This window comes from Rhinatrema bivittatum, chromosome 6, assembly GCF_901001135.1.
Source record: "Rhinatrema bivittatum chromosome 6, aRhiBiv1.1, whole genome shotgun sequence".
Classification (NCBI taxonomy): domain Eukaryota; kingdom Metazoa; phylum Chordata; class Amphibia; order Gymnophiona; family Rhinatrematidae; genus Rhinatrema; species Rhinatrema bivittatum.
Window position 1 is genome coordinate 218,933,876 of NC_042620.1, and position 27,731 is coordinate 218,961,606.

Consider the following 27,731-nt stretch of genomic DNA (forward strand, 5'->3'; position numbering starts at 1 on the left):
CACAAACATACTACACTCAGCCCCCATTCACACCCTAACCTCCCCATGCCGCTCCCTCCTTTGGGGACCAGTCCAACATGTATCCATTGAGTCGCAGTCCATCTTGTAGGGATGTGGGAAAGGATTCAAAACAAGCAGTCCAGCAGGCACAATAAATTTTGTCCGGCTGCCGTTTGCTCATCAGGAAGTCCAGTCGCTCCAGTTGTGCTAATGAGGCCATTCTACCAAGCCAAGCTGCCTCCGATGGTGCAACCAGCAGCTTAGTCCATCCAGCCAGGATAGCACAACAAGCCATCATAATGCCAACACATTCAAATTTAGACTTGGAGCGGCTGCCAGGGGTCGGGTTGGATGATACGCTAGTTATCAACATCCGATCAGAGACGCTGGGAGGTACTCCAGTACAAGTTCCGATCACTGCCAAAACGGCCTCGGAGGACAACTTTCAAAGGAATTTGCTCAGGTAATGAAGCAATTACCCTCATTTCCTGGGCAGAAAATCACCCTCCCTTCAGAGGTCAAAAATATGGAAGTCCATTAACTGCTATTAATCAAGTTTACTTGGGGAATAGCCACTGCTATTAATTGCATCAGTAGCATAGGATCTTCTTGATGTTTGGGTAATTGCCAGGTTCTTGTGACCTGGTTTGGCCTCTGTTGGAAACAGGATGCTGGGCTTGATGGACCCTTGGTCTGACCCAGCATGGCAATTTCTTATGTTCTTATGGTCCGTAGAGCCTGAAATGGTCGGGGACATTTTAGCAGTGGGAATGAGGTAACATACACACAATTGGAAAACTCAGAGGGACTTTCATACCCTCAGTCCCTGCCGGCCCAGAACTTTCAAAGGAAATCTCCAGGGGAAGCTTTCCTTTGGCAATTAGCTTGCAGGTCTGTGGGGATGCTACAAGGTCTCCACAGGTGCGAAAATTGCCCCCAAAATGTGTATTTGATTTGTTTTTCCTAGACCGGTATTCCTCAATGAAAGACCAGTGAGGCAGTGGCACCTCCTGCGGACTCCATTCGTGGCTCTTGTTGCTGTTGCGTTTTTTTTTTTTTTGTCAATCCCCTGGTTCAATATCTTTTTTTTTTTTTTTTTTTTTTTTTAGCCAGTTGGCACAGAATCATCTGCAGGTGGCGCGGGCCAAACAAAAGGAAGCTTCCTGTGCTGGTCAGTGAGGGAAAGGTGTGTTGGCTGGTGCTGGCTGCGGTGGAGTTGTCGGTGTGGGTTGATGTGGAGACGTTTATTTATTTTAGAGTCATTTTTTTTATACCGAAGTATAACATATTGCCAGGAGAGTAAAATAAAAGAAGTTAAGAGGGGAGGTAGATCTGGACATGAGACATGTCAGTGGACTGCAGGGGCTGAAAAGGAGCAGTGTAATAGGCTGCTGCACAGTGGTCAGCATTCCATACCTCAAGGTCCTGAGTCCAGCATGGCTCCTGGCATCCTGATCATCTGATGCAGCCTGCCATTCTGTCTAAGGGGGCCTTGCAAACTCGGCTGTTTTAGAAGCCCAGCACACAGGGTTTTCTATAGGCACAGCCTGGTGACATCACTGCTTTATTATAAAGGAAACTCAATCATGAGCAACAGGTTTTGGTTCTGTGTGTTCCTATTCTCATTGCATCTTTCATCCAGGGCACAGCCTGATCCTTTCCCTTGCCTTGCCCGCTGCCTGTCTTGACTTCTTGCTCGCCTCTTGACTCAAATTGAACTCTGCCTGCCCCCTGATGTGGCATGAACCCTGCCCTGCCTGTAACTAAGCCTCTGCATCCTGATTCTGTTTTGGTGCCTTGTTGCTCACTGTCAGCTACAGTGGGTCCAATGGAAGGGAAGGAGGAGGCAGCAGCGAGTCATCAAGCACCGCTGAGGGGGAGATACCATTGGTGGCTGGCTATGTGTGCCAAAGGAAGCAGTAACCAGAGGAGGAGATCTGTCACCTAGCAGGGATCCAGTGTAAATTAAGATGCTGTTGCTTTGGAGCTGGGGCAGAGTTGAGCTGGTTGCAGCCGTGAGGGTGGGAGGGTTGAGAGGGTGCCTGAGTAGGGGGTTTAAGAGACTTCTGGAGTAGGGGGTTGAGAGGCTTTTGCAGTAAGGGGTGGAGATTGAATGAGAGAGAGTCTACTGAGCAGAGGAGGCTCAAGAGAGGCTGCTGCTGCTGTGGACTGATTCACTCTGACCCACCACAGAACAGGCAGAGCACAGGCAGCAGCAGCACAAGCTACACTCGGAGGTGGGTGGGTAGATGATGGCATTGACACACGCCAGTCAGCAGTGTTGCTGGCCTGCTAGTACAATACAGGATGACGTTTGTTGGCTCCTCCAGCCCTTTTGGTTTCAAAGTGGGCCCTGCTTAAAAATTAGTGAAGACCACTGCCCTATAACATATTTAGTTATAGACTAAATACCCATGTCATTACTTGCTGTGCAACCACAATTTTTTCCTAGTCTCTGTGTATTTGATACGTTGGCAGCATCTGTTCTTGTCCTCCTACTCCACCCCCACCTTCACCCCCTTACCCATATGTTAGTACATCTGCAATCGTCAATAACTTATCGTTATGAATTGTGCAGATTTCACACAAATAACTTGCAGGAAAAAAAATATGGAGACCAAATATTTTAAGGTGAAAAATATTAATTGTGGTGAGGACACTGTCAACATGTAAGATTACTTACTGCAAATTATGTTTATGAAGGAAAAAAATGGCATAAGCAACAGTAATTACAGTAATTTTTCACCTTACCCCATATCAGTGTTGATGTGGAAACATTGCCGGCTTTCTGTTTTGTGTCTGACATGGGCATTTGTTCATCTCCAAGAGAAATTCTGCATGATTCATCAAGTCTTCTCATTATTCTTGCCTGTGTGCTATGCAATCTCTGGAGTTGTAAACATGCCACGCATTAATACCCACTTCTGAGCAGGCAGTGGCCAACTAAAGGGGATAACCCTGGGGGGAAACTTTCAGTCCTGCCTGCTGCAGGTTATAAACTGGGGGACATTTTCACAATGTGGCAAAATACACATTTACACTTGTGCCCACTTACGTTTTTATGGTTTTTTTATTTGTAATATTCCGCAGTTATGAATTCTCATTTAACGCTGGTACAAACGTCCCCATGTTGTTTGCCCCTGCGTTATCTATAGAGAGCGTGGGGAAGGAGGGAGAGAAGAAAAGACACGTATACATTTGAATATTCAATATACCGGTACTTTCCTCCCTGACCAAGTTATGCCCACCAAGAACACAGAACAATTTTCACCCTGGGGATCCAGCTTATTATCTTGCTAGATCCCTTTGAAAATTCCCGATTGTGAGAACAATTTTGAATGGCCATCCTAGCTGCAAAATCTGCAGGGCCTTTTGACCTGTTGCCCTTGTAGCTAATTTTGCAGATGGCCTACAAGATTTGTGGGAGAAAATTCCCCCAGTAGACTTTTAAACATGATTTCTGTATGGGCAAATGTTTCATGCAAGTGTTTCTATGCATTTGTAACCTGCTGCCATGCTGTCTCTCTAAGCAGGATTTCTCCAAGGGGGGTAGGCTTTGGGTGTACCTTATTTTCTAGTCTCTCCACCTTGCTTGCTCTCATTGACACCAAATAAAACTACAGGATTCACTCACTTTGAGCCCAACCATCTCATTTACTTTCTAGCACATCTGTGATTCAGAAAGTGCAGATTCCTGTTATGAGGCAGTTGAATTCAATAGAATTCCAAACTGTTAGCACATCAAATAGCTGTTATTTCCATCTGATGCAATTCAATAGATCAACATCAGAGGCTAATTTAAAACAAATTTGATTCTTTTTTAATTTAAAAGGAATTTGGACAAGTTTCTGGAGAAAAAGTTCATAAATCATTATTAACCAGGTGGACTTGGGGAGGGACTGGGGTAAACCACTACTTATTCCTAGGAGTGAATAACAAGGAATTGGATCTACTCTTTGGGATCTGTCAGGTATTTCCTAATTGGCCACTGTTGGAGACAGGATGCTGAGCTTAATGGACCTTTCAGCTGACTCAGTATCTTATGTTCTTATTCCCAGGTAAATGACTTTGGAAAAGTTTACTCTGTATGACTGAAGGAAGATTGCCGCCACATGGGTGACTGATGTTACTGCAATATTAACATAGATAACATTTTGTACTGAAATTTTAAATTGTGGAATACAGCTCAGATGATGCCACTGCTTTGTCTTGCTGGGAGAAACGCGCTACAGTTTCAGTGCTATCATGCTATGATCCGTCCATTTTCCATCCCGCTAACATTACTTTTTTCTACCCAAGAAGATTTTAAGATTGTATGAAACAATTTTCTAGCAAAATACTACTATGAGTAGAGAGATTGTATGCACTTGGTTTTGATGGTGGTGAAGGGGAAAAGAGAGGTTTGAAGGAGGATTAAAAAGAGAGAGCAGGCTTTATTGTGGGTTTTAGAAATGTTTCCGCAGCACTGAGTTTTTACTAGGGCCACAGCCCCTGGTTTCCTGCAGCAGATTTTTCAAGATTCTGCAGCAAGAGTTGGCAAATTCTGTGACAGATTTTTTTTTAAAATTCTGTGGCAAATTAGCCTAATTTTGCTGCCACGGTTTCACCTGTTACACAGGCTCTCCATGTCAAGGTTCAGCCTGCTGCAAAGTCTTCCCTCCACCAGGAGTCCTCGGTGAACCTTGCCTATAGCCTTGCCCTGCAGAAATGTTTAGTCAGGAAGAGATGATTAATGGTGCCACCAGATCCCAGCAGTCTCCACTTGCAACTCATAGGCTGCTAATGACTGCAGTTCAGTCTCCTAAGAGAGTAGCATGCACTTTTTTTCTCTCCTGTCATTTGCAGGGATTTTTCTAGTTACAAAATCTGGTTTTGGTAATTAGCTCTGCTCCTGCTACTCAGAATCCTCTCCAGCTTTCTGCTTCCACCACAGCATTAGTTCTGCTGTCCAGGAAAGTTAGTGCTTTGCTCCAGTCAACAGGGAATGAAACTTCCTGTAATACCTTCTGCACACCCCGTTTCCTCTTCCCAGCCTAACAGAAATGAACTCCCACCACAGAGAGACTCTGAGCCAGTGCTCCACCCCCAGAGAAACTCCGAGGGGCCGATGCAACAAGACGCGCAGTAGGAAAACAGGCACTCGTATCGCGTGCCCGTTTTCCTAATGCGTGCGCAGCCACATGCACTGGGCACCCAATGCAGTTCTAAAATGAGATGCTGCGTTAAAAAGGATGAGCTAGGGAAAAATTGTGTGTCCCCAGTACTCAAATGCATTGGGCACCCAAACTGCAATGGGCATGCATCAGTTTTATCCCGCTTCTGGCCAATTTCGCCCCCTTCCTATTTTGCGTGTATACTTTGCGTGTAAAAGTGTGTGTGGAAAGTATGCATCCATTTCATTTTTTTCTTTTTACATTAAGCCATTACATTATACCTTTTTATTTTTAAACACCAAGCAGTAGATTTAAGTGTCACAACAATACTGAAGTAGGAGGAACCACAGAGGACAGTATTTTTTAAATTTCTTATGAGCCCTTGACTTGCAGATTGACATTAACGCCAGCAAAGGGGCTGGAGTTAAATTTGCTGCATTAAATGTTTGCGTTGGGTGCCTAGAAATTTTCTGCATCGGGGGGGTTTAACAGCTAATAGCCTCATCTACATGGCATTTACATGTGATAAGCACTATCGGCTACGCATTTGTTTGGGCATGCGTTTTGTACGCGCTAATCGCCTTATTGTAACAGGTGCTAGTCTAGCGCATACAAAACGCACGTAAACCTGTGTGCTAGGCTGGGTGCACTTTATTACATCGGCCCCTGAATTAGCACTCCAGCTAGAATGAGTCTCAGAACCAGTGCTCCAGCCACAGAAGGACTCTGAATAAGAATTCCAGTCAGGCAGAGACTCTGAGTCTGTAACCCAGCACCAGAAGAGAAGCACTGTTCCAGATGCCAGCTGCCAGAAGGGAGATGCTGTTCCAGATGCCAAGCACCCAGAGAGTGGTGCTATTCCAGATGATGAGCACCCAGATGGAGGCACTGTTCCAGATGCCAAGCACTCAGAGGAAGTTGGTTTCAGATGCCCAGTCTTCAAATAACCCTGAGCCGGTCCAGCCACCTAGAGACCCTAAACCAGTGGTTCCACCATCGAGATGCCCTATGTCAGAGACCCAGCCTTCGACAGTCTGTGTCATAGGCCCAGCCTTCAAGTCATCCTATAAAGGAGGCTCAGCCATCGAGACATTCTGTGCCAGAGGCCCAGCCATCAGTCCAGCCTTGAAGAGACTCTGTATCATGAATCCAGCCTCAGAGAGACCTTGACTCATTAGTCCAGTCTCGGAGGAGTCCTCAGCCCATAGTCCAGCCACAGAGGGGCTCTAAGCCAGCAGCCCAGCCTCAGAGTCCTTGAGCCAATGGTCCAGCCACTAAGGAACTCCAAACCTGCTGTCTAGTTGTGGAGAGATGCTAGCACAATCACTTGCTATCTGGCCCTATATCTCAACACTCTAGAAGCATTTATCTAGCACTTCAGTACCCCAGGGAACCTAATCCAGAGCCTCAGTATTACAGAGAATCTGACTCTACAATTCAATGTGCCAAAAGTGCTAACAATACATGAGTGAGAGACGCTTTAATTATGTAGTTGACCATTCATAATAGGCTTCATCGTAGGAGCAGTATCGTTATATGACTTAGCTTTATTTATAATCATAGGTCAGTTCCAAGTGAACATATATTTCAAGTGAACATATATTTTTTGATTTTTATATTTGCTTAGTGTAATTCCAACTTTACTTAGATATGCATGCTATTTTTAAGTTGACTCTGAAGCCTCACATTCTCAACAAGCCCGGCAGGGGTCCATGTTTCGAATGAAGCTGCTCTCTTTCAAGGGCTCAATAAGAGTCTATGGATAAAATGTATATAATGAAATGTGTATCACCAAAATTATCAAAGGGTTTAAATCTTTGCTACTCTGTAATATTGACGCACTCCCTGTAACTCTCTACTTGTATACTGATAAGGTATGTCCTGACACACTTTTATGGTTGAAATTGTTTTTGTTAAAAGTTATCTCAATGTCGGCTGTTTCCTATATATATTGTTGATCCAATTTCTTGTATTCATTTATACACTTGTTTTTGCAGAATTTATGGTTTAACGGTGCTTTCCCTCCCGACGCAGCCAGTTGGCAAAACACAGGGTCCGTGTCGGGGGACCCTGACTTTGCATTGGAATATTATAATTAACAATGGAGTTGCCATATCAATACAAATAAAAAATCAATTCGGATCAACAAAATATTGACTGCATATCTTATGTAAGGCCTGGAGACCACAAAGCATAAAGCAAGGAAACTGTGGCTAAGTGAAAGAGCCAAGAATTACTCTATGAAGAGCAAACACTGGCAAGGCAGGGTTATTTAGGGCTGGAGCTTGGGTGTGATGTGAGCAGTAAGGAGAAGCTTGGCAAGGCTAGAATTGAAGCTCACTGAGATCCCCTGGTGGAGAGGAGGCTGCACCACAAGCTGAGACAGAAGGCCAGTGAGGATAAGGCTTGAATAGCTCTGAACAGAGCTCTCTGGAGGCCTCTGCTAGTGAGGCAGTGTCATCGCTGTCAGACTCAGGGCAGGGTGAGCCTATGAAAGGTGGTAAAATCTTAACTTAAGGCATGACCTCCCTTTGCTAAATTCATATTGCCTTCTCCTGATTAAAGCATGCTTATCCATATGTTTATCAATTTTGCTTTTACCAATAGCTTTTATCATTCTGCTTGCCACTGAGGTCAGGATCATTGGTCTGTGGTTACATGGTTCATCACTGGAGCCTTTTTTGGAAATTGGTATTATGTTGCCCACCCTCCAATGATCAGAGGCAGACTGAAATGATAATTTACAGATTACTAATAACAGATCTGCAATTTAAAATTTGAGTTCTTTTAGAACACTGGGGTGAATACCATCAAGTCCTAATGATTTGTTACTATTTAGTCTGTGAGTTTGCTCTAGCACCTCTTCAAGATTCACATTGATTTGTTCCAGTTCCTCCAAATTATCACCTAGAAAGATTGTTTCTGGTATGTGGATGCCCCCAAAATCATTCACACTAAAGACTGAAGTACAGAATTCCAAACATATTAGAATATAACTCAATACATCTGTAATTAGCTTTCAAGATCTTGTAAACTTATTGTAACTGTTCTGTTACTTCACTGACCTAACAAAGAAACATATAGAAACATAGAAATGTCGGCAGAAGAAGACCAAATGGCCCATCTAGTCTGCCCAGCAAGCTTCACACATTTTCTCTCATACTTATCTGTTTCTCTTAGCTCTTGGTTCTATTTCCCTTCCACCCCCACCTTTAATGTAGAGAGCAGTGATGGAGCTGCATCCAAGTGAAATATCTAGCTTGATTCGTTAGGGGTAGTAGCCGCCGCAATAAGCAAGCTGCACCCATGCTTATTTGTTTTACCCAGACTATGTTATTAGCCCTTATTGGTTGTTTTTCTTCTCCCATGCCGTTGAAGCAGAGAGCCATGCTGGATGTGCATCGAAAGTGAAGTATCAGGCACATTTGGTTTGGGGTAGTAACTGCCGTAACAAGCCAGCTACTCCCCTCTTTGTGAGTGTGAATCCTTTTTTCCACATTTCCTCTTGCTGTTGAAGCTTAGAGCGATGTTGGAGTCACCGTAAGCCTCTGTATGTTTATTTAATAAGGGTATTGACTCCAATCAGTAGCCATCATTCTGGCAAGTCACCCACTCTTCATTGGCAGCCTCTTGACTTTATGGATCCACAGTGTTTATCCCACGCCCCTTTGAAGTCCTTCACAGTTCTGGTCTTCACCACATCCTCCGGAAGGGCATTCCAGGCATCCACCACCCTCTCTGTGAAGAAATACTTCCTGACATTGGTTCTGAATCTTCCTCCCTGGAGCTTCAAATCGTGACCCCTGGTTCTGCTGATTTTTTTCCTTCGGAAAAGGTTTGTCGTTGTCTTTTGATCATTAACACCTTTCAAGTATTTGAAAGTCTGTATCATATCACCTCTGCTCCTCCTTTCCTCCAGGGTGTACATAAAGGTAGCATTAGCTTTCAAAAGCTAGTCAAAGATGTATTGAGTTAGTTGCTTACAATTTGTTCGTTGATCCTTATTTCTCCTTATTGAGCCGAAAAGATTATAAATTTCAGTGAGCTTTGCAATGGGAGCTGAAAGTCCAGGAGTGAAGCCCAATATGTCATATATAGAAATGAAATGTCTGGTTGTCCTAAATATGCTGCTTAGAGCTCTATTTGTTAATAAAATAAAAATAAATGTGATTACCCTTAATTGGATGATAATAGTCCAACATTCAACTCAACTATCCCATGACCCATGTTCTTGTACTGGATAGTTACCTGAGTACAAACAGATCTAATTTATCAAGTGTGTTTTTTTTTTTTGTTTTTTTTTATTCCCACAGGCTCAAACGTTAAGAAAACCCTTGATAAATCATGCCTGAAGTTTTCAATTGCTTCTGTTGTAAAGTAACAAGCAATTATGAACAAACTGAAGATGGCATTCTTGCCAAATGCAGAAATAAACTTCCTACATTTAATTAGTTCTATAATTTGGGAAGGATGTGCTGATTAATCGACTAATGGATTGTAATCATTCTCAGTCCTGCCTAGTGACTCACGGGAACTTTGGAATTAACTCGATTCATCATCCTGGTTAGCCTGTTCAGCATTTCTATGTTACCTTAGAGAGAGGAGAGTGTATGTGTCCCTGATTATCATCGCCAAACTGCTTCCAGTCTGAAACTAAACAAAATCGACTTGCTGAAAAGATTAGCTTATTATGGACAAAGAGCAGCATCTAAAAATAAAGTCACCAAATAATTTGATGTTCTTTTGCACTAGTTGGCTTCATTGTTATCTTGTCAAATGTTTTCTAGTTAATCAACATCACAGTTTCTACACTATTTTACTTCTGTTATGATGTTGAAAGATTTATTTAATAGAAAGCAGAGGACACACAAACAGGCCAATACAGTAAAGTGGTGAGCGCCCGCTTTCCTAAGGCACGTTCAGGCACCTCTCCTGGGCGCACGATACCATATAGGGATGTGAATCGTTTTTCAACGATTAAAATTATCGTCCGATAATGTTAATATCGTCTTAAATCGTTATAGAACACGATACAATAGAAATTCTAACGATTTATCGTTAAAAATCGTGTTAGTGCGCACTAACGGGAGTTAGTGCGCACTAACTGAAAATGATACAAATAAACACTTTCCAGGTCACTGAAGGTCAGTTAGGAATGAATATGTGTTTGTATTGGCTGGCTGCCCTCTTATCTATTGATGTTACCAAGGTTACCACTGAGGTGATGGTTGGGGGGATGGGAAATGGAAACAGTTGGAAGCTTGACAAAAAAAGTAATGTAATGATCAGCACTCACGTGACTAGAACTTGTTTGTTTATTATTTTTGTTAGCAGGCACCTGAAATGCTAGTGCATGTTGAATTTGCCAATCACTGTGCATTTTAGAAAGGTGGTCCTGGCTGGAACTGTACACAGTTCAAATATATGTAATTGATTGTTGGTAAGTGTATTTTTTAAGTAGCCACACTGGCACAAGTATGTTTACTTTTTCCTCCTACTTAACTCACTAGCTCAGCTTTGTAAGAAGGGCTTCTCTGCTTGTGTGTTTTTGTTTGGTGTGAGGAGAGCAGAAACATCAGATCTTTATTCAATCTACTACAGTCATCTCTTACAGTGCCCTATCCCTATTAATACCAGGAGTGTTGTGATCTTCCTGCACACAGTGCCCTAACCCTGATACCAGTCTGAGACAGCTCCCTCCCTGCATTACTAGTGAGAGGCTGGCTTCACAGACAGGGGGGAGCTGCCTGACCCTCACTCAAGCAGAGAAGCCCTTCTTACAAAGCTGAGCTAGTGAGTTAAGTAGGAGGAAAAGTAAACATACTTGTGCCAGTATGGCTACTTAATAAATACACTTACCAACAATCAATTACATATATTTGAACTGTGTACAGTTCCAGCCAGGACCACCTTTCTAAAATGCACAGTGATTGGCAAATTCAACATGCACGTGTCTGCTAACAAAAATAATAAACAAAGAAGTTCTAGTCAAGTGAGTGCTGATCATCACATGTCAAGCTTCCAACTGTTTCCATTTCACATCCCCCCAACCATTACCTCAGTGGTAACCTTGGTAACATCAATAGATAAGAGGGCTGCCAGCCAATAGGAACACATATTCATTCCTAACTGACCTTCAGTGACCTGGAAAGTGTCTATTTGTATCATTTTGAGTTAGTGCGCACTAATCGGAAAAAACAATTTTTAACGATTTTTCAACGAAATAATCGTGCCAAACACGATTTTCTTCTCCTGCCACACGATTTCTATCGTTAAGACGATATGGAAAACGATTCACATCTCTAATACCATATTTAAATGAGGTGTCGCACTAAAAAGGAGGCGCTAGAGACAATAGCTTGCCCCTAGTGCCTCTTTAGCAGCGGAAACCCAGGAGAGATGGCTGTCAGTGGGTTTGAAAAATGGATGCTCAATTTTACGAGCGTCCATTTTCCTAACCTGACCCGCCGGCACATTTGTGTTTTTTTTTTTTTTTGTTTTTTTTAACCTTTTGGTTCCTCCGACTTAATATTGCCATGATATTAAGTCAGAGGATGTACAGAAAAGCAGTATTTTCTGCTTTTTTGTACACTTTTTCGAGCTGCTCAGAAGTTAATGTCTGCCCTTGGCCAGTCGCTAATTTCTGAGCATAAAATGTGCAGATCAGGTGCACACTTCTTTTTCTGTATCCCGGGCGAATAGCTAATAGACTCATCAACATGCATTTGCATATGATGAGCGCTATTAGTTTCGGAGGGTTTGGATACGTGGTTTGGATGTGCTAAACCCCTTGTTGTATAAGGGGCAGTGGACGTACGTCCAATACACGTGTCCAACCATGGGTAAAACAGTGTGCTCAGCTTAGCGAACTTTACTGTATTGGCCTGAAAATTAACTGTAGAATGAATGTTGCCACAACTAAGGATATTTATTTGTCTAGAGTTTTAGAGTTCTTTCAGACTTAGGGCTATCAGTTGTAGAAATGGCCTTGGGTGGTGACTCAATGTGAAGAATAATCTCTCTGTGGCTCTGAACGCCAAGCCTAGAAAAGGACTACATACAAATTAGGGATGTACCTTCATTTTTTGAGATTTGTGCATATAAATTTCTATGTGTTTAAAATTTGATTTTCTGCATGTAAGCATAACTTAGGCAAATAAAATTCAGTGTTATGCATATAGAATGGCATTTACACACAAGGATGGTAACTTTCCATCTGGCGCATGGGCTCAATTTGGCGCGTGTGCGTCAGTGTACATCCACATACATGGACATTTTATAAATTGTGCACACGTATGCATGCACGTTATAAAATAGCCTGGCCACACGTACATGTGCCCAATTTTAAATGGGAGTGCGCCTAGACGAGCAAATCCTGATTCTACCGCATAAATTAGGGTATTTTGTAATGGACGCACACCCTCACCATTGCCAGTTCATCCACAAGTTCACCCAGTTAAGAGCTTGGTCCTTTAAACCCGGCCAAAATAGCTAAATTCTTTTATTTTTAAAGTTGCACCTCCTCCATGTGTCAGAGGACTGGGGCACTCTCTTGGCCTTGCCCTGAAATGCCCATACCCTGCCCCTTTAAAAATCAAGTGAGATGTGCACCTAGTAGGAGATGCGTGTGTATCTGGGGGCTTTTAAAATTCAGTGGGTGTGCGCAAGCTCAGCTTGTGCACACATCTCCTGATTTTTGCCTGCTCTGGGTTTTTAAAATTCACCTTAACTTCTAAAAGCAAATGGTATATTTGAACCAAGCAACATGAGAATGAACAGAAACAAAATTAACTGAACACACCTACACCAAATAAGAATAAACTGTACTGCATGAATGGTTCCATACTGGTCTCAACTGTCTGTAGATTATATATACAGCTTGCATCCTATAGGCAATCGATACATTTTCAACTTTTATCTAGAACAATTGAACTATAAACAGGATAGAAGAGGGAATGCCAAAAAACATTATACTAGTATCGCCTCTTCTTTCTCTGACCTGATCAATAGGACAAAATGTTCTCTTTTATGAGAGGACCCTAGGGTGTTCAATACTTTTGAGGGACTAATTTTAAAGCAATCCTTCTGAATGGAGAGTCCACCTGAGTGCTTTATATTTACCTCCACATAAGAGTGAAGTTTCTCATCCAGGGAACTAGATCTCGCTCTTCTTTTATGCTGGCTCTTTTCTGCAACAACTTCTGTCTAACTATAAGCTATAAGAATGCAAGAAGTACCATGCTGGGTCAGGCCAATGGTCCATGACCGAGAAAATACTTTCTTAATTTTGTTTTAAATCTGTTACTATTTAGTTTCATGGAGTGTCTCCTATTCTTGGTACAATTTAAAAAGGTAAATAAGTGCCCCCTATTAACTTGTTCAGTACCACTTATGATTTTATAAACCATCTATCGTTAGGGTTGCCAACTGGCTCCGGATTTTCAGGACAGGTTGATCCAGTCCTTGTTATACTCCCCTGTATGCAGGTACTTATATTCTTGCTTTTGTTAGGGAATGCAATAGGGAAATCAGAATTCATCCCAGCATGCATTGAGGTAAAACAAGAACTGGATCAATCTGTCCTGAAAATCTGGAATCAGTTGGCAACTCTATCGTGCCTCTTCTCTAAGCTGAAGAGTGTTAACCTGGTAAGCCCTTCGTCATAAGGAAGCAGTTCCAACCCCTTCATTATTTTTGTTGCCCTTCTTTGTACCTTTACTAATCTTTTTTTTTTTATAAGATGGGGTGACCAAAATTATGCACAATATTCAAGGTGTAACCACACCATGGATACATACAGAGACATTATAACATTTTCAGTTTTATTCACTATTCCTTTCCAAATTTCCAACATTCCATTTTCTTTTTTGATTGCCATCACATACTGAACTAAAGATTTCAATGTTCTTTTACTGAGTGGAAATGCCTAATGTGTACTTGTACTTAGGAGTATTATTTTTCCTGTGTATATTACTTTGCATTTTTCTACATTAGTACCCATATTCATAAGTGTGCTATGTTTTAACACTTAAAAAAATGCATGTTGTTATAGCACTCTTTACTTCTAATGGCATGCATTTTTGCATGCTAATGCATAATGCACCTTTTTTGAATAGGGGTGTATATTTCTTCTGCTATTTAGATGTCCAGTTCCCCAGTGTCATAAAGTCCTGAAATAATTTTGTGTCATCTACAGATTTCATCACCTCCCTAATTACACCCCTTTCCAGATCAGTAATAAATCAGTTAAAAAGCACTGCACCTAGTACAGATCTCTGGAGCAGTGTTTACCAGCTCTCTCCTGGAGGCACACATCAGGCTCGGCATGACCGGGTGTGCATACTGCGCATTTACACGGAGCGGCACACCCGGGGGGGAGGGCGTTAGGCCGGCGGCAGCAGGAGAGGCCGCAGGGCCACTGGCAGAGTTCAACCCGTCGGCAGCTAAAGAAGGAGGGAGGATGCCGGCAGGATGAGCTCTGCCAGCAGCCTCTCTCCTTCTTAAGCTACCGGCGGCCTGCAGCTTCTCTCCTTCCTCGTCGCTGGTGGGTCTGAGGCCAGTGGAAGCAGAAGGCAGGTACCTAGATGGGCGGTGATGACATGGCCACTCCTTCATTTTGCCTGCGTAGCCAGAAATGCTGGATCCAAGCGGGTGGGAAGAAGCAGCAGAGAGTGTGGCGTGTACGCCCTGCCGGGCTGTCACAGGCAACGACAGCATCGGCTCTGTCTGCGCAATTATTTGAGCATAGAAGGAGGAACAGCAGCAACAGCGGCCCCCTCTGGTGCAGGAAGCAGAGCAGCAGGAGCCCCGAGGCCTCAATAAAGAGGAAGAGTCCCGGCTGCCAAGGAGGCTGAAGGAGAAGGCTGCTGCTGTGCTTCTGACAGGGAGAGGGCAGGAAGTGAGTGAGTGTGTGTGTGTGTGTGTGTGTGTGTCTGACAGCATGCCTGAGTGTTTGTGTCTAAGTGTTGGAGCATGTCTGTGGGAACGTGTGTGTACGTCAATGTGAGAGAGAGCATGTCTGTGTGTGTAACGCCAGCGGCAAGGAAGGAGAGAGGCCGCAGGCTGCCAGTGGCTGAAGGAGAGAGGCCATAGGCTGCCAGTGGCTGAAGAAGGAGAGAGGACCTGGTGGAGCTCAATCCACCAGCGATGGAAGACGGAGCCACCGGTAGCTGAAGAAGGCCGCAGGCAGCTGAAGAAGAAGAGAGGTCACTGGTGGCTGAAGGAGAGGCCCGTGTTTTGGGTGTCCGTGCACAATTTCCGCTCCCCCCCCCCCCCCCCCCCCAAGCAGGAAGCCTTTGGGCCATGGTGGACTCATCCCACCACAGCCTGATGACAATAGGAGGCCCTGTTTGTAAATATGACTTTTTCAGGCTCTCCCTAGAGCCCTTATTCTCTTACTCATTTTCTCCCAGTTCTCCCCTCCCCTGTTCCATGTAATTTCAACCTTTCGTTACAATGTAAACCGATATGTGTACTTTAATGTCGGTATAAAAAAAGATGTTAGATAAATAAAATAAATAAATAAAATGTGTAAGCTTGTATGTGTGTGAGTGAGAACCTGTGTGTGTCTGTGATAGCATGTGTGTGTGTGTCTGGTTGTGAACCTATTTGTGTGTTTCTATGAGAGCCCGTGTGTGTGTCTGTGTGACAGCCTATGTGTCTGTATGAGCACATATGTGTGTGTGTTTATGTGTCTGTGAGAGCCTGTGTGTTTCTGACAGGCACACAAACACATACATATATAATGTATCTGTAAGGGAGAAGGAGCCTGTGTATGTGAGAGAGAATGTGTGAGAGAATAAATGGGTTATTGTGTGTGTGAGAGAGGGACGATAAAATATGTACAGCCCTACCTCCCCCAAATCTACAATGATCTCAAGGTGACGATCCCAGGTATGGCGAGCAGGAAATTTTTAAATCCTTATTAGTTTTAATTATTGGGTATAATTTGATGTTCCTGCTCTCTTAAAATATTTAATTTAGGAGGGGGGAATAAAACATTTTTTAATTATTATATTTTGTTACTCATCAGATGTTTTGAAATATTTTATTGGTGTTTGGGAAATTTTGGATACTCTTATTAACTAGTTTGAAATATTTATTCTTTTTATGAATATGATTTTACTATTATGATTTATTTCTTGATTTTAATATTTAATGTTTTATGAAGTATGGTAATGTTTCTATTTTGCCATTGTTCTGCATGTAGGGGCTGGATTTTTGTGGGTTCCAGTTCAGTTCTTCTCAGCACGTTTCTGTTTATACTTTCTGATCCCTTCATTCTGTATTTGTTGAGGTTCTATCTGTGTTCTGCATATGTGATGGAGGTGAGGGGGTGGGGTGGGGTGTGTCTCTTTCTTGGTCTACCACAAGCAACTGTACGTCCTTTACAATTAATACAAAATGCAGCTGCTCGCATGTTATACAATACGCCACGGTCAGAACACATTACTCCTGTTTTACAACATCTGCATTGGTTACCAATTACATATCGCATCACTTACAAAATTTTAACTACAATACATAACCTACTTTATAATATCAATTCCATCTGGTTATGCTCTTTATTGCGAATCTACAGACCATCTCGACAACTCCGTTCTATTGATAAATGTATACTTGAAGTACCTTCTATAAAATCTGTCAGTTTGGCACTCACCCGTAAACGAGCTTTTTCTGTTGCCGGTCCAGTACTTTGGAACTCACTGCCTGAACATATTCGTCTAACTGCTAGTCGTACAGAATTCAAGAAACTACTAAAAACCCACCTTTTTACTCAGGCTTACAATATATATTAAGTTTACCATAACATATATATTCCTTTGTATTTTACGTTTATTTTATGATTTTAATATGATTGCATATGTTTATGATCTATTTGTCAACGTATTGTTAGTATAATATTATTTGTGTATGTATTAATATGTAAACCACCTAGACGGATAGTTCCCTACCCATTGTGCGGTATATAAGAACTGTAAATAAATTAAATAAATAAATTTTAAAAACTATAGATTGCAGGAGGGAGCTGGGCTTTAGTTGATGGGCCGGGACAGAGACTGAAGAAATCGGGAGGGTGGGGGGGGGGGGGGGGGGAGCACAGTAATTGTTCGCACAGGGCAGCAAAAAACCTAGCACCGGCCCTGACGCACATAATGAGTCAAGTTATCAGGATTGCCACAATAAATGTGTATGAAAGATTGGCATACACTGGCTCTCCAATGTATGCAAATATTTCTCATGAATATTCATTATGGATATCCTGAAAAGTAGACAGGTTAGGAAACACTTCTCTGGAGCACTCTACTTTTTACCTACCTCCATTGGAAAAAAACAAATATATAATCATCCTGTCCTTTAACCAGTTACTAATCCACAATATGACATTGGCTGCTGTTATCTCAATACCTTTTAATTCCTGAGGAGTCCTCATGTCTTCTGAAAACCCAGATGCACTATATTGACTGACTCACCATTGCTCAGTGGTATCCACTGTGGTGAGGCCTGGCTGGCATTGTGGCGAGTGCCGTGAGCTGTGAAATGTAACATTGGTCTTCTTTCATCCTTTTTTAACTTGTAGAATACATTTTATCTAGGTTTCTAAGAAGTAATTTTTAAATAATTTCCATGCCTCCTGCAGACTTTTTAACCTTCAGAATGGCTTTTAGATTTTTTGAAATTTCCTTGTTAGTTATATTCTAGTCTTATTTCTTAAATGCTACTATTATAATGCTATTTATTATTTTTCCTGCTGTGATTGTCAAACTTTTTACCAAATGATTCCACTTTTGACACCAGATCCTGTATTCCACTATTACCTCTTGAACCAGGTCCTGCATTCCACTGAGAACTAGATTAATTAGCCATCTGGTGTCAGGCTGTAGGCACTATACAGGAGTACATTCACTAAAAAAAATCACAACATAAAAACAAGAGAAAGATAAAACTAATATGCATAGAGTAACTTCTCTGTTCATCCTTTCCAGGACTGGTTATTCTGTGAGGAAGTCATTTAAGCATCTAGAAACTGTATTTCCTTAACATGCCTTGAGGACAAACTCACCCAATCGATATTGTGGTAATTGAAATCTCCCATTATTATTCTGTTTCCAGTTTTAGTAGCCTCTCTAATCTCTGTTGGCATTTCACAGTCTATTTCATCATCCTGGTCAGCTGGATGGTAATATGCCCTGACTGCTATATTCTTCCTCATCACATATGCAATTTCTATCCAGACAGATTCCAGAATGCAGTATGTTTCCTGCAGACATTTTTATCCTACTTGATTCTATGTCATCCTTAATAAATAGTGTCACCCAGCAATAGGGTGATCTATTCTGCCATTCTGTTGGTTATTGCCCAAGATTTAGTTTAAAAACTACTCTCTGTTGCTGTCACAGAAACGTGGTTTACGGAATCTCATGACTGGGATACGGCAATACCAGGCTATAACTTGTTAAGGAAGGACAGAGAGGATAGGAAAAGGGGAGGAATGGCTCTTTATGTCAGAAACAATATCCAAGCATCTTAGCTGCAAGGAAGATGGGGCAATGAAGAAGCACTATGGGCCGATCTAGAAAAAGATGGGGCATCCATTTTTATTGGAGTGGTTTACAGGCCTCCAAACCAAAAGGAAGAACTGGACAGAGATCTGGTTAAAGACATCCAAAAGATAGGAAAGAAGGGAGAAATGGTGATCGTTGGAGACTTTAATATGCCAGATGTAGACTGGAGAAACCCATCTGCAGAATCTAATAATAGTAGAGAAATAGTGGATGCCCTGCAAGTAGCTTTGTTCTAACAAATGGTAATGGAACCCACGAGAGAAGGAGCTATACTCGACTTAGTGAGCACTAATAAAGATAATGTCTCTGGACAGGTGGGTGCCCACCTCAGCAGCAGTGATCATCAAACGATATGGTTTAATATCACAAAAAGGATATGGAAAAGAAGCACAAAGACCCAAGTTTTGCAGTTCAAAAACATGGACTTTGATGAAATGGGGAAGTACCTGGAGGAAGAACTAAAAGGCTGGGAGAACGAGAGAGATGTGGAACAACAGTGGACCAAACTAAAAGGAGCAATTACCAAGGCAACTAATCTATATGTTAGAAAAGTAAAGAAAAGCAAAAGAAAAATGAAACCTATCTGGTTCTCAAAGGAGGTGGCTGACAAAATAAAGGCCAAAAGAACAGCGTTCAAGAAATATAAAAGATCCCAAAGGGAGGAGCACAAAGAAGAATATCTGGTAGAACTGAGGGAGATGAAGAAATTAATCAAGATGGCAGAAATATTAAACGAATACTTCAGTTCTGTATTCACTAAAGAGGACCCTGGAGAAGGACCATCGCTAGGTAACAAGAAACTGGAGGGGAGTGGAGTAGATGTAACTCCATTTACAGTAGAGAATGTATGGGAAGAGCTGGGGAAACTGAAAGTGGACAAAGCCATGGGGCCTGATGAGGTTCATCCCAGGATACTGAGGGAGCTCAGAGATGTGCTGGCAGGTCCGCTGTGTGACTTGTTCAATAGATCCCTAGAAACGGGAGTGGTGCCGAGTGATTGGAGAAGAGCGGTGGTGGTCCCGCTTCACAAGAGTGGGAACAGAGAAGAGGCTAGTAACTACAGACCAGTGAGCCTCACTTCAGTAGTGGGAAAAGTAATGGAGTCACTGTTGAAAGAGAGAATAGTGAACTATCTACAGTCGGGAAAATTGCTGGACCAGAGGCAGCATGGATTCACCAGGGGAAGATCCTGTCAGACAAATCTGACTTTTTTGACTGGGTAACCAAGGAATTGGATCGAGGAAGAGCACTCGATGTGTTCTACTTGGATTTCAGCAAAGCTTTTAATACAGTCCCGCATAGGAGACTGGTGAATAAAATGAGAAGCTTAGGAGTGAGTGCCGAGGTGGTGGCCTGGATTGCAAACTGGTTGATGGACAGAAGACAATGTGTGATGGTAAATGGAATTCTCTCTGAAGAGAGAGCAGTTTTAAGCAGTGTACCGCAAGGATCGGTGTTGGGACCAGTCCTGTTCAATATCTTTGAGCGACATTGCGGATGGGATAGAAGGTAAGGTTTGTCTTTTTGCGGATGACACTAAGATCTGCAACAGAGTGGACACGCCGGAAGGAGTAGAGAGAATGAGACGGGATTTAAGGAAGCTGGAAGAGTGGTCGAAGATATGGCAGCTGAGATTCAATGCCAAGAAGTGCAGAGTCATGCATATGGGGAGTGGAAATCCGAATGAACTGTATTCGATGGGGGGAGAAGGGCTGATGTGCATGGAGCAGGAGAGAGACCTTGGGGTGATGGTGTCTAATGATCTGAAGTTGGTGAAACAATGTGACAAGGCGATAGCTAAAGCCAGAAGAATGCTGGGCTGCATAGAGAGAGGAATATCGAGTAAGAAAAGGGAAGTGATTATCCCCTTGTACAGGTCCTTAGTGAGGCCGCACCTGGAGTACTGTGTTCAATTCTGGAGACCGTATCTCCAAAGAGAGACAAGATGGAGGCGGTCCAGAGAAGGGCGACACAAAAGGTGGAGGGTCTTCATCAAATGACTTATGAGGAGAGATTGAAGAATCTAAATATGTACACCCTGGAGGAAAGGAGGAGCAGAGGTGATATGATACAGACTTTCAGATACTTGAAAGGTTTTAATGATCCAAAGACAACAACAAACCTTTTCGGTCAGAAAAAAATCAACAGAACCAGGGGTCACGATTTGAAGCTCCAGGAAGGAAGAATCAGAGCCAATGTCAGGAAGTATTTCTTCATGGAGAGGGTGGTGGATGCCTGGAATGCCCTTCCGGAGGAAGTGGTGAAGACCAAAACTGTGAAGGACTTCAAAAGGGCGTGGGATAAACACTGTGGATCCATAAAGTCTAGAGGACGTGAATGAAGAGTGGGTGGCTCGCGGGAATGATGGCTACTACCTGGAGATAATACCCTTATTCAAAAAATGTACACACGGTTAATGCGACTCCAACATTGCTCTAAGCTTCAACAGCAAGAGGAAATGTGGGGAAAAAAGGATTTGCATTCACAAAAAAACAGGGAGTAGCTTGGTTGTTACGGTGGTTACTACCCCAAACCAAATAAGCCTGATACTTCACTTTCAATGCATATCCAGCATAGCTCTCTGCTTCAACGGCAGGGGAGAAAGAGACCGATATTTCACGCATATCCAACATAGCTCTCTGCTTCAACGGCAGGGGAGAAAGACATATCCAGCATAGCTCTCTGCTTCAACGGCAGGAGAATGAAGAAAAGTGGATCTATATACAGACAACAACCAACGAGGACTGAATTACATAGTCTGGGTAAACAAATAAGCATGGGTGCAGCTTGCTTATTGCAGTGGTTACTACCCCTAACTAATTAAGCTAGATATTTCACTTAGATGCAGTTCCAACACTGCTCTCTACATTAATGGTGGGGGTGGAAGGGAAATAAAACCAAAAGGTTACTAAGAGCCAAGAGAAACAGATAAGTATGTGAAAAAAAAAAGTGACGCTTGCTGGGCAGACTGGATGGGCCTTTTGGTCTTCTGCCATCATTTCTATGTTTCATTCTGGTATATTTCTTACCCTTGCATCAAGTGTACCTCTTTGCATCGTTCTCTGAGATGCCTATGATGGCTGCAATCTTTGTTTAGTACTATACATTCAAACTCTTCAATTTAATGTTTTATACTTTTAGTATTTGCATATAGACACTTAAATGCATTCTTTTTATTCCTATCTACAATCCACGTATCAGCAGTTGTTTCAGATAATATGGAATCATTCATATCGGCTGTTCTTCAGTTAAATCCACTTAACCTGTCTTAGCTTTTTCTATATCCTCTCTAGCAGGATACTCTAATTCCTCTGTTTTAATAGTATCTTTCAAGATACCATGTGCCACTGAGTGACTGTTGGTTATTCCCCAAAATTTAATTTAAAAACTACTCTCTGGCAACCAAATTCCATTCTGTTTAAGATAAAGCCCATTTCATCAGAATAGACTCTTCCTTCCCTGGAATGTTTGCCAGCTCCTAATTAATCTACAGCCTTTCTCCTAGCACTCTCATCTCATCCATGAATTAAGAATCTGAAGCTCAGCCTGCCTCCTGCGTCCTGTATGTGAAATGGGGGTATTTCTGGGAATGTCATCCAAGAGGTTCCAGATTTCAATCTCTTACTAGAAGCCTACATTTTGGCTCCAGGATCTCTCTTCTGCACCTTCCTATATCATTGGTTCCCGTATGTGTGATGACAACTGATTTCTCCCCAGCACCCTCTAATCTTATCTAGGGATGTGAATCGTTTTTTGACGATTTAAAATATCGTCTGATATATTTTAAATCGTCAAAAATCATTAGAACCGCGATACAATAACAATTCCCCCGATTTATCGTCAAAAAATCGGGGGGAGGGGAAGGGGGAGGGTGGGAAAACCGGCACACTAAAACAACCCTAGAACCCCCCCAAAATGCCTTAAATTACCTGGGGTCCAGAGGAAGGGCTCCGGTGCTTGTAGAAATGGTGCCGGCGCTACCTTTGGTTTTTCCATACGGAAAAACGATTCGCGGCAGGAGATCGCTCCCGGACCCCCGTTGGACCCCCAGGGACTTTTGGCCAGCTTGGGGGGCCTCCTGACCCCACAAGACTTGCCAAAAGTCCAGCGGGGGTCCGGAACAACCTCCTGCAGTCGAATCGTGTTGTCTACGGCCGGCGCCATTTTGCGCAAAATGGCGCCGGCCGTAGACAACACGATTCGACTGCAGGAGGTCATTCCGGACCCCTGCTGGACTTTTGGCAAGTCTTGTGGGGTCAGGAGGCCCCCCAAGCTGGCCAAAAGTCCCTGGGGGTCCAACGGGGGTCCGGGAGCGATCTCCTGCCGCGAATCGTTTTTCCGTACGGAAAAATGATTTGCATGCAGGAAGTCGTTCCCGGACCCCCGCTGGACTTTTGGCAAGTTTTGTTGGGGTCAGGAGGCCCCCCCCAAGCTGGCCAAAAGTTCCTGGGGGTCCAGCGGGGGTCCGGGAGCGATCTCCTACGCTCCTGACCTCGGGACAAAAAACAAAATGGCGCCGGCGCTACCTTTGACCTGTCATATGACAAGGCAAAGGTAGCGCCGGCGCCATTTCTACAAGCACCGGAGGTCCGAGAGTAAAAGATCACATTGGGCCCTTCCTCTGGACCCCAGGTAATTTAAGGCATTTGGGGGGGGGGGTTCGGGAGGGTGGGGGATTTATTTTAAAGGGTCGGGGTGGGTTTTAGGGATGTTTTAGTGTGCCGGTTTTCGATTTACACGATATTTAAAAAACCCAAACGGCGACAATCCGATTCCTTCCCCCTCCCAGCCGAAATCGATCGTTAAGACTATCGATCACACGATTCACATCTTTAATCTTATCCAACTGACACATGAGTTGTGTTATCAGGCAGGTAAATTACTAAGCAATCCTCACAGTCACCAACTACCCAACTAATGATCCACAGAAAATATTACAACTACCATTTTGTAGAAGATTTGAAACTTTACAGCTCCTGTGATTATCATTTATTGGAACAAGTCTGAGTAATGAAGACCTTTTCAGATGACATCAGGATGACATTTGACCTGGAGAATTGTGCTAAGGCAATCTTGTTTAGTGGAAAAATAAGCAAAACTGAAAACAGTTTTCTGACTGAAAACTGTTATATACAGGAACTTGAGTAGGATGTTGCAATAAATATCTAGGAGTAGATGAAGGTGCAACAATCCAGCACAAATCATTGTGTGATGGGGACCCTAAATCAGGTCCTGGTCATTTGAAATGGTCCTTGGGAAAATTCAGGGATGTCACTTGGGGGTTATGGTGATGAATCATCATGGAAGGGATTTATTAACGGGATTTGCGATATTATTTTAAGAGAGTATTATGAGGGAGAATCACGAGAGGTTTCCTTGAGGTCAATGTAAGGTGGTTCTCACAGCTGGAATTGTGGTTCCTGCTGCAGAGTTCTGAGAGTTGAGTGGGGAACTTCACAGCTCCTTAGGGGACATCTGCTTTATGCAGTCCAGCCAGACAAAGTCATGAGAGGCTAATTAAGCACTACTTGGGACCTGAGTGGTGTCCAGTGGCAACCCTGGAGGGATATGTACAATAACCATGTGGAAATCTAGGGATGGTAACTTTCAAACTGGCTTGCAGGCACACTTTGGTGTGTGTACCTGCAGCCATTTTATAACTTGTATGCACATGTGTGCCCATTATAAAATAGCCTGGCTGCTCACACATATCCACTCAATTTTAAGTGGGTGGTACCTAGATGAGAAAATCCCAATTTGACCTCGTAAGTCAGGGTATTTTATAACAGGCGCACATCCATGCCATTGCCAGTTTCACTAGTTTGTTCACCAGTTCATCCAGTTAAGAAATAGGTCCTCCAAACCCCCCTGGTTTGATAGTCTGCACTCCTTCCCCCCCCCCCCCCCCCCCCCCCCCCCGTCACCCAAGCCCTTTAAACCCAGTAGACATTTCTAATTTCTTGTATGTTTTTGTTACACCACCTCTATAGCAGAAATAAAGTTATGCGGCAGTGGCCCTAGGTGGGCACATCTCTTGGCCATGCCCCACCCAGACCATGTGCATGCAGTGGGAGATATGCGCACATCTGGGTGGCTTTTACATTTCAGTGGGTGCGTGCAAGCCCGACTTGTGCGCATATCTCCCAATTTTGGAGCGCGCCGGGCTCTTCAAATTCACCTTTAAGGAAAGGATGGCGCTTTGATTGATAAGAATTCTGTGAACAGATGTGAGTGGGTACTGACTCTCATCTGAACTGAGGAAGAATAGGAGGCATGGTTTGTACTATGGTATTCAAGTAAAGATTTGGAGGAAAGTATTTTGTTTTTGCTGATGTTAGTGCAGTGTCAATACCGTGAACCTGTGAACCCTGACTTAATCAGTGAATTTTAATATTGTTCAACTCTGACTGCTGAAAACCACAGAAATAAAAGTTTTGTTTTATTTGATGATACCTTTTGAGTGAGACCTTCTTTTATCCCAAGGGGTGGGTTCATGAGAGGTATCTTTCAGTGATAGAGCAGGATCTTAAGAGTTTGGATTTTTTTTTTTTGCAATAATCTTTTTATTAACATGATCACAATAACAATCATGACAAAGTTACAAAACATTTTGACCATAACATTTCCAAAACCCCAAACTTTTAAACACTGTCAGTCAATCCCTCAAGCAAGGAAACACTATATCAGGAAGCTGCTAGAGATACTCTTAACCCTGCTATTGTTCACACTCGATATACAACAAAATATGTATCACTCATCCTTATAACAAATTTAAATCACCTAAAATGTCTCTTCTTTCTATACATGCACTGGAAGGGACATAATATATGAGCCCCGGATTTTGCTAAATATAATTCATGCTTTTTCAGGTTTCATAGTTGTCTTAAATTCCAAATACAGCAGATTTAATATCCCTGCTTTCCACATTAAAAGGTCAGGGCCCACTTCCTTAAGCCATTTCATCAACATCCATCATTTTGCTACCAAAAATACCTTGAGTAGAAATAATTTGTGATATTTACCAATAAGCATATTATCCAGTGTATGCCCAAGAAGACAAAGGACATTGTTCTTGGCACTGCTTCCTTAGAGTTATAACATGATGAGAAATAACTTCCCAAAATCTCTGTATATCTGAACATTCATAGAGACAATAGAATAATGTCATCCATCCCACATTTTAGACATCTACCAGATTTTGTACTACTAGACTTAAAGGCTCTTAAGGGCAAAAATATCATCCTACGCATAATTAGAGCTCATGAAAAGCCTCATTCTCTGTGACTTTATATATTAAAGTTTTAATACTATACATAACTTCTTGGATAAGTTGTGTATTCATGTCTTTCCCACATACATCAGCTAATGCAGAGAAAATATTATAGTCTTTGACAGTGTACAGAAATTTGTAAAGGCTGGACATTGTACCTTTATCAGCTTTAGATTATTTTAAAAATCTTTGAAAAATTGGTAAGGTATAATTAGAGAGAGGTGATTTACATTTTGCAGCAATATAACAAGAGTTGAAGGTAGACAAAAAAAGTCTTTCTACTGGAAACCCAATTAGTAAACAATATTTAAGTGGCAGTATGGGCTCTGTGTTTGGTGTTACTTTTGAATTGTTCTAATACCTGAAAACTCAAGAACCTTAAATGGATACATCTTACCAGGTACAAATAAGCTACCTCCTATAGGTAGAAAATATGAGAGGGGCAAGAGAGGTTCAATAGACTCTCATGAACTTTGAAGCATATCTAGCATCATTTATAAGCAGAGAATTAAACCAATATTGTAGGATGTTATTTGTACCCCATTCAACAAATATTTCAGATTTATAGGCAAAGCTAGTCACTTCTCCATCTCTAGATCTGAGTAGCTATTTCTGTCCAATAGCCAGTCCCCTAAAGATCTTAATAAACAAGGCATATTGTAAAATGGAAACCCCATGCCACCCTCGTCTCTGGGTATCATTAATTTCAAAAGAGGTAACCTAGTTCTCTTATTTTTCCACAATAATTTTGCTCATATACAATTTATTATTCCAAAATCTTTAAACATCACCAGAGGTAGCATCGAACAATTCTACCTTACAGCGATAAAGAAAAAAACCATCCAGGTCTGTAAATTATTCTTAGGGAGATTCATTTTCAGTTTTTATTTTATTTTGCCTGGGAATTTTATGCCAAAAAATAAATTACTGAAAAAGTGACTTTTCCAATTATTTTTCTCTTCTACGTTACAACAAAAGTCTTTTTTATCCACAGATTCTTTTGTTATAACCTTGAAATTCTCAGGAAAAATAAAAACATATTCTTAAAATCCCACATCAAAGTAGAGAGATTACACAAATATCAAAATTTTGGATTCTTATAAATCACAAGGCCCAGATACTTAATAGTTATCTCCTGCTTATCTTAAAAGGAAAATCTTAAAGATTTTGGATTGAATGGGATGCAGTCAGGGGTGGGGGTAGGTCACAGAGGGGAATGGAGTAACGTGTTTACTAGTACCCTAACTAGCTTGAGGAATACAACCCTAGCCTCTGTGCCAGGACCATTGACAATTTTTTTTTATTTTTGTGAATCCACAGAGATGAGTGCTTAGCACACAAACTGGCACCAGACAGGCAGAGATCTTCATTTCAGTTTTTATTTTTCTTGAGAATTTATCCATTTTTATTACAGAAGGAACAAAAACGGGAGAGATCAGTGGAAAAAATGCCATTTTTCTGGGCAAATATAATGTTTGTTTTTGTAATAAAAATTGATAATTCCCAGTAAAAATAAAATAAAAATTGAAAATGAAATCCCTACAGGCACTCTATCACTAAATGTGTCCCAAAAGTGGGTGTACAATTGAGAGAAAAGACCCACAAAGAGTAGTGCTAGAGACTGAAGCTGTTGAAAAGTGCTTTAACAGCAAGGAATCAGATCGCATTATTAATTAGTTTGCAATCCCTTGCTCTGTCATACTGCTTTGGAATCAGACTAGTCCCAGAGATTTCAACCAGTTG

The 27,731-nt window shown here is 42.1% G+C and overlaps 1 protein-coding gene across 1 annotated transcript in view; it reads left to right on the forward strand.

Annotated features, from left to right (window-relative positions):
• The first annotated feature begins 299 nt into the window (after positions 1-299).
• Positions 300-27,731, forward strand: part of LOC115094679 (connector enhancer of kinase suppressor of ras 2-like) — a 545,829-nt gene continuing 518,397 nt past the window's right edge. The window contains exons 1-2 of the mRNA XM_029607931.1: positions 300-463; positions 1,110-1,171. Of these exons, the coding sequence (XP_029463791.1) occupies positions 300-463; positions 1,110-1,171 (226 nt within the window). The remainder of the gene's footprint in view (positions 464-1,109; positions 1,172-27,731) is intronic.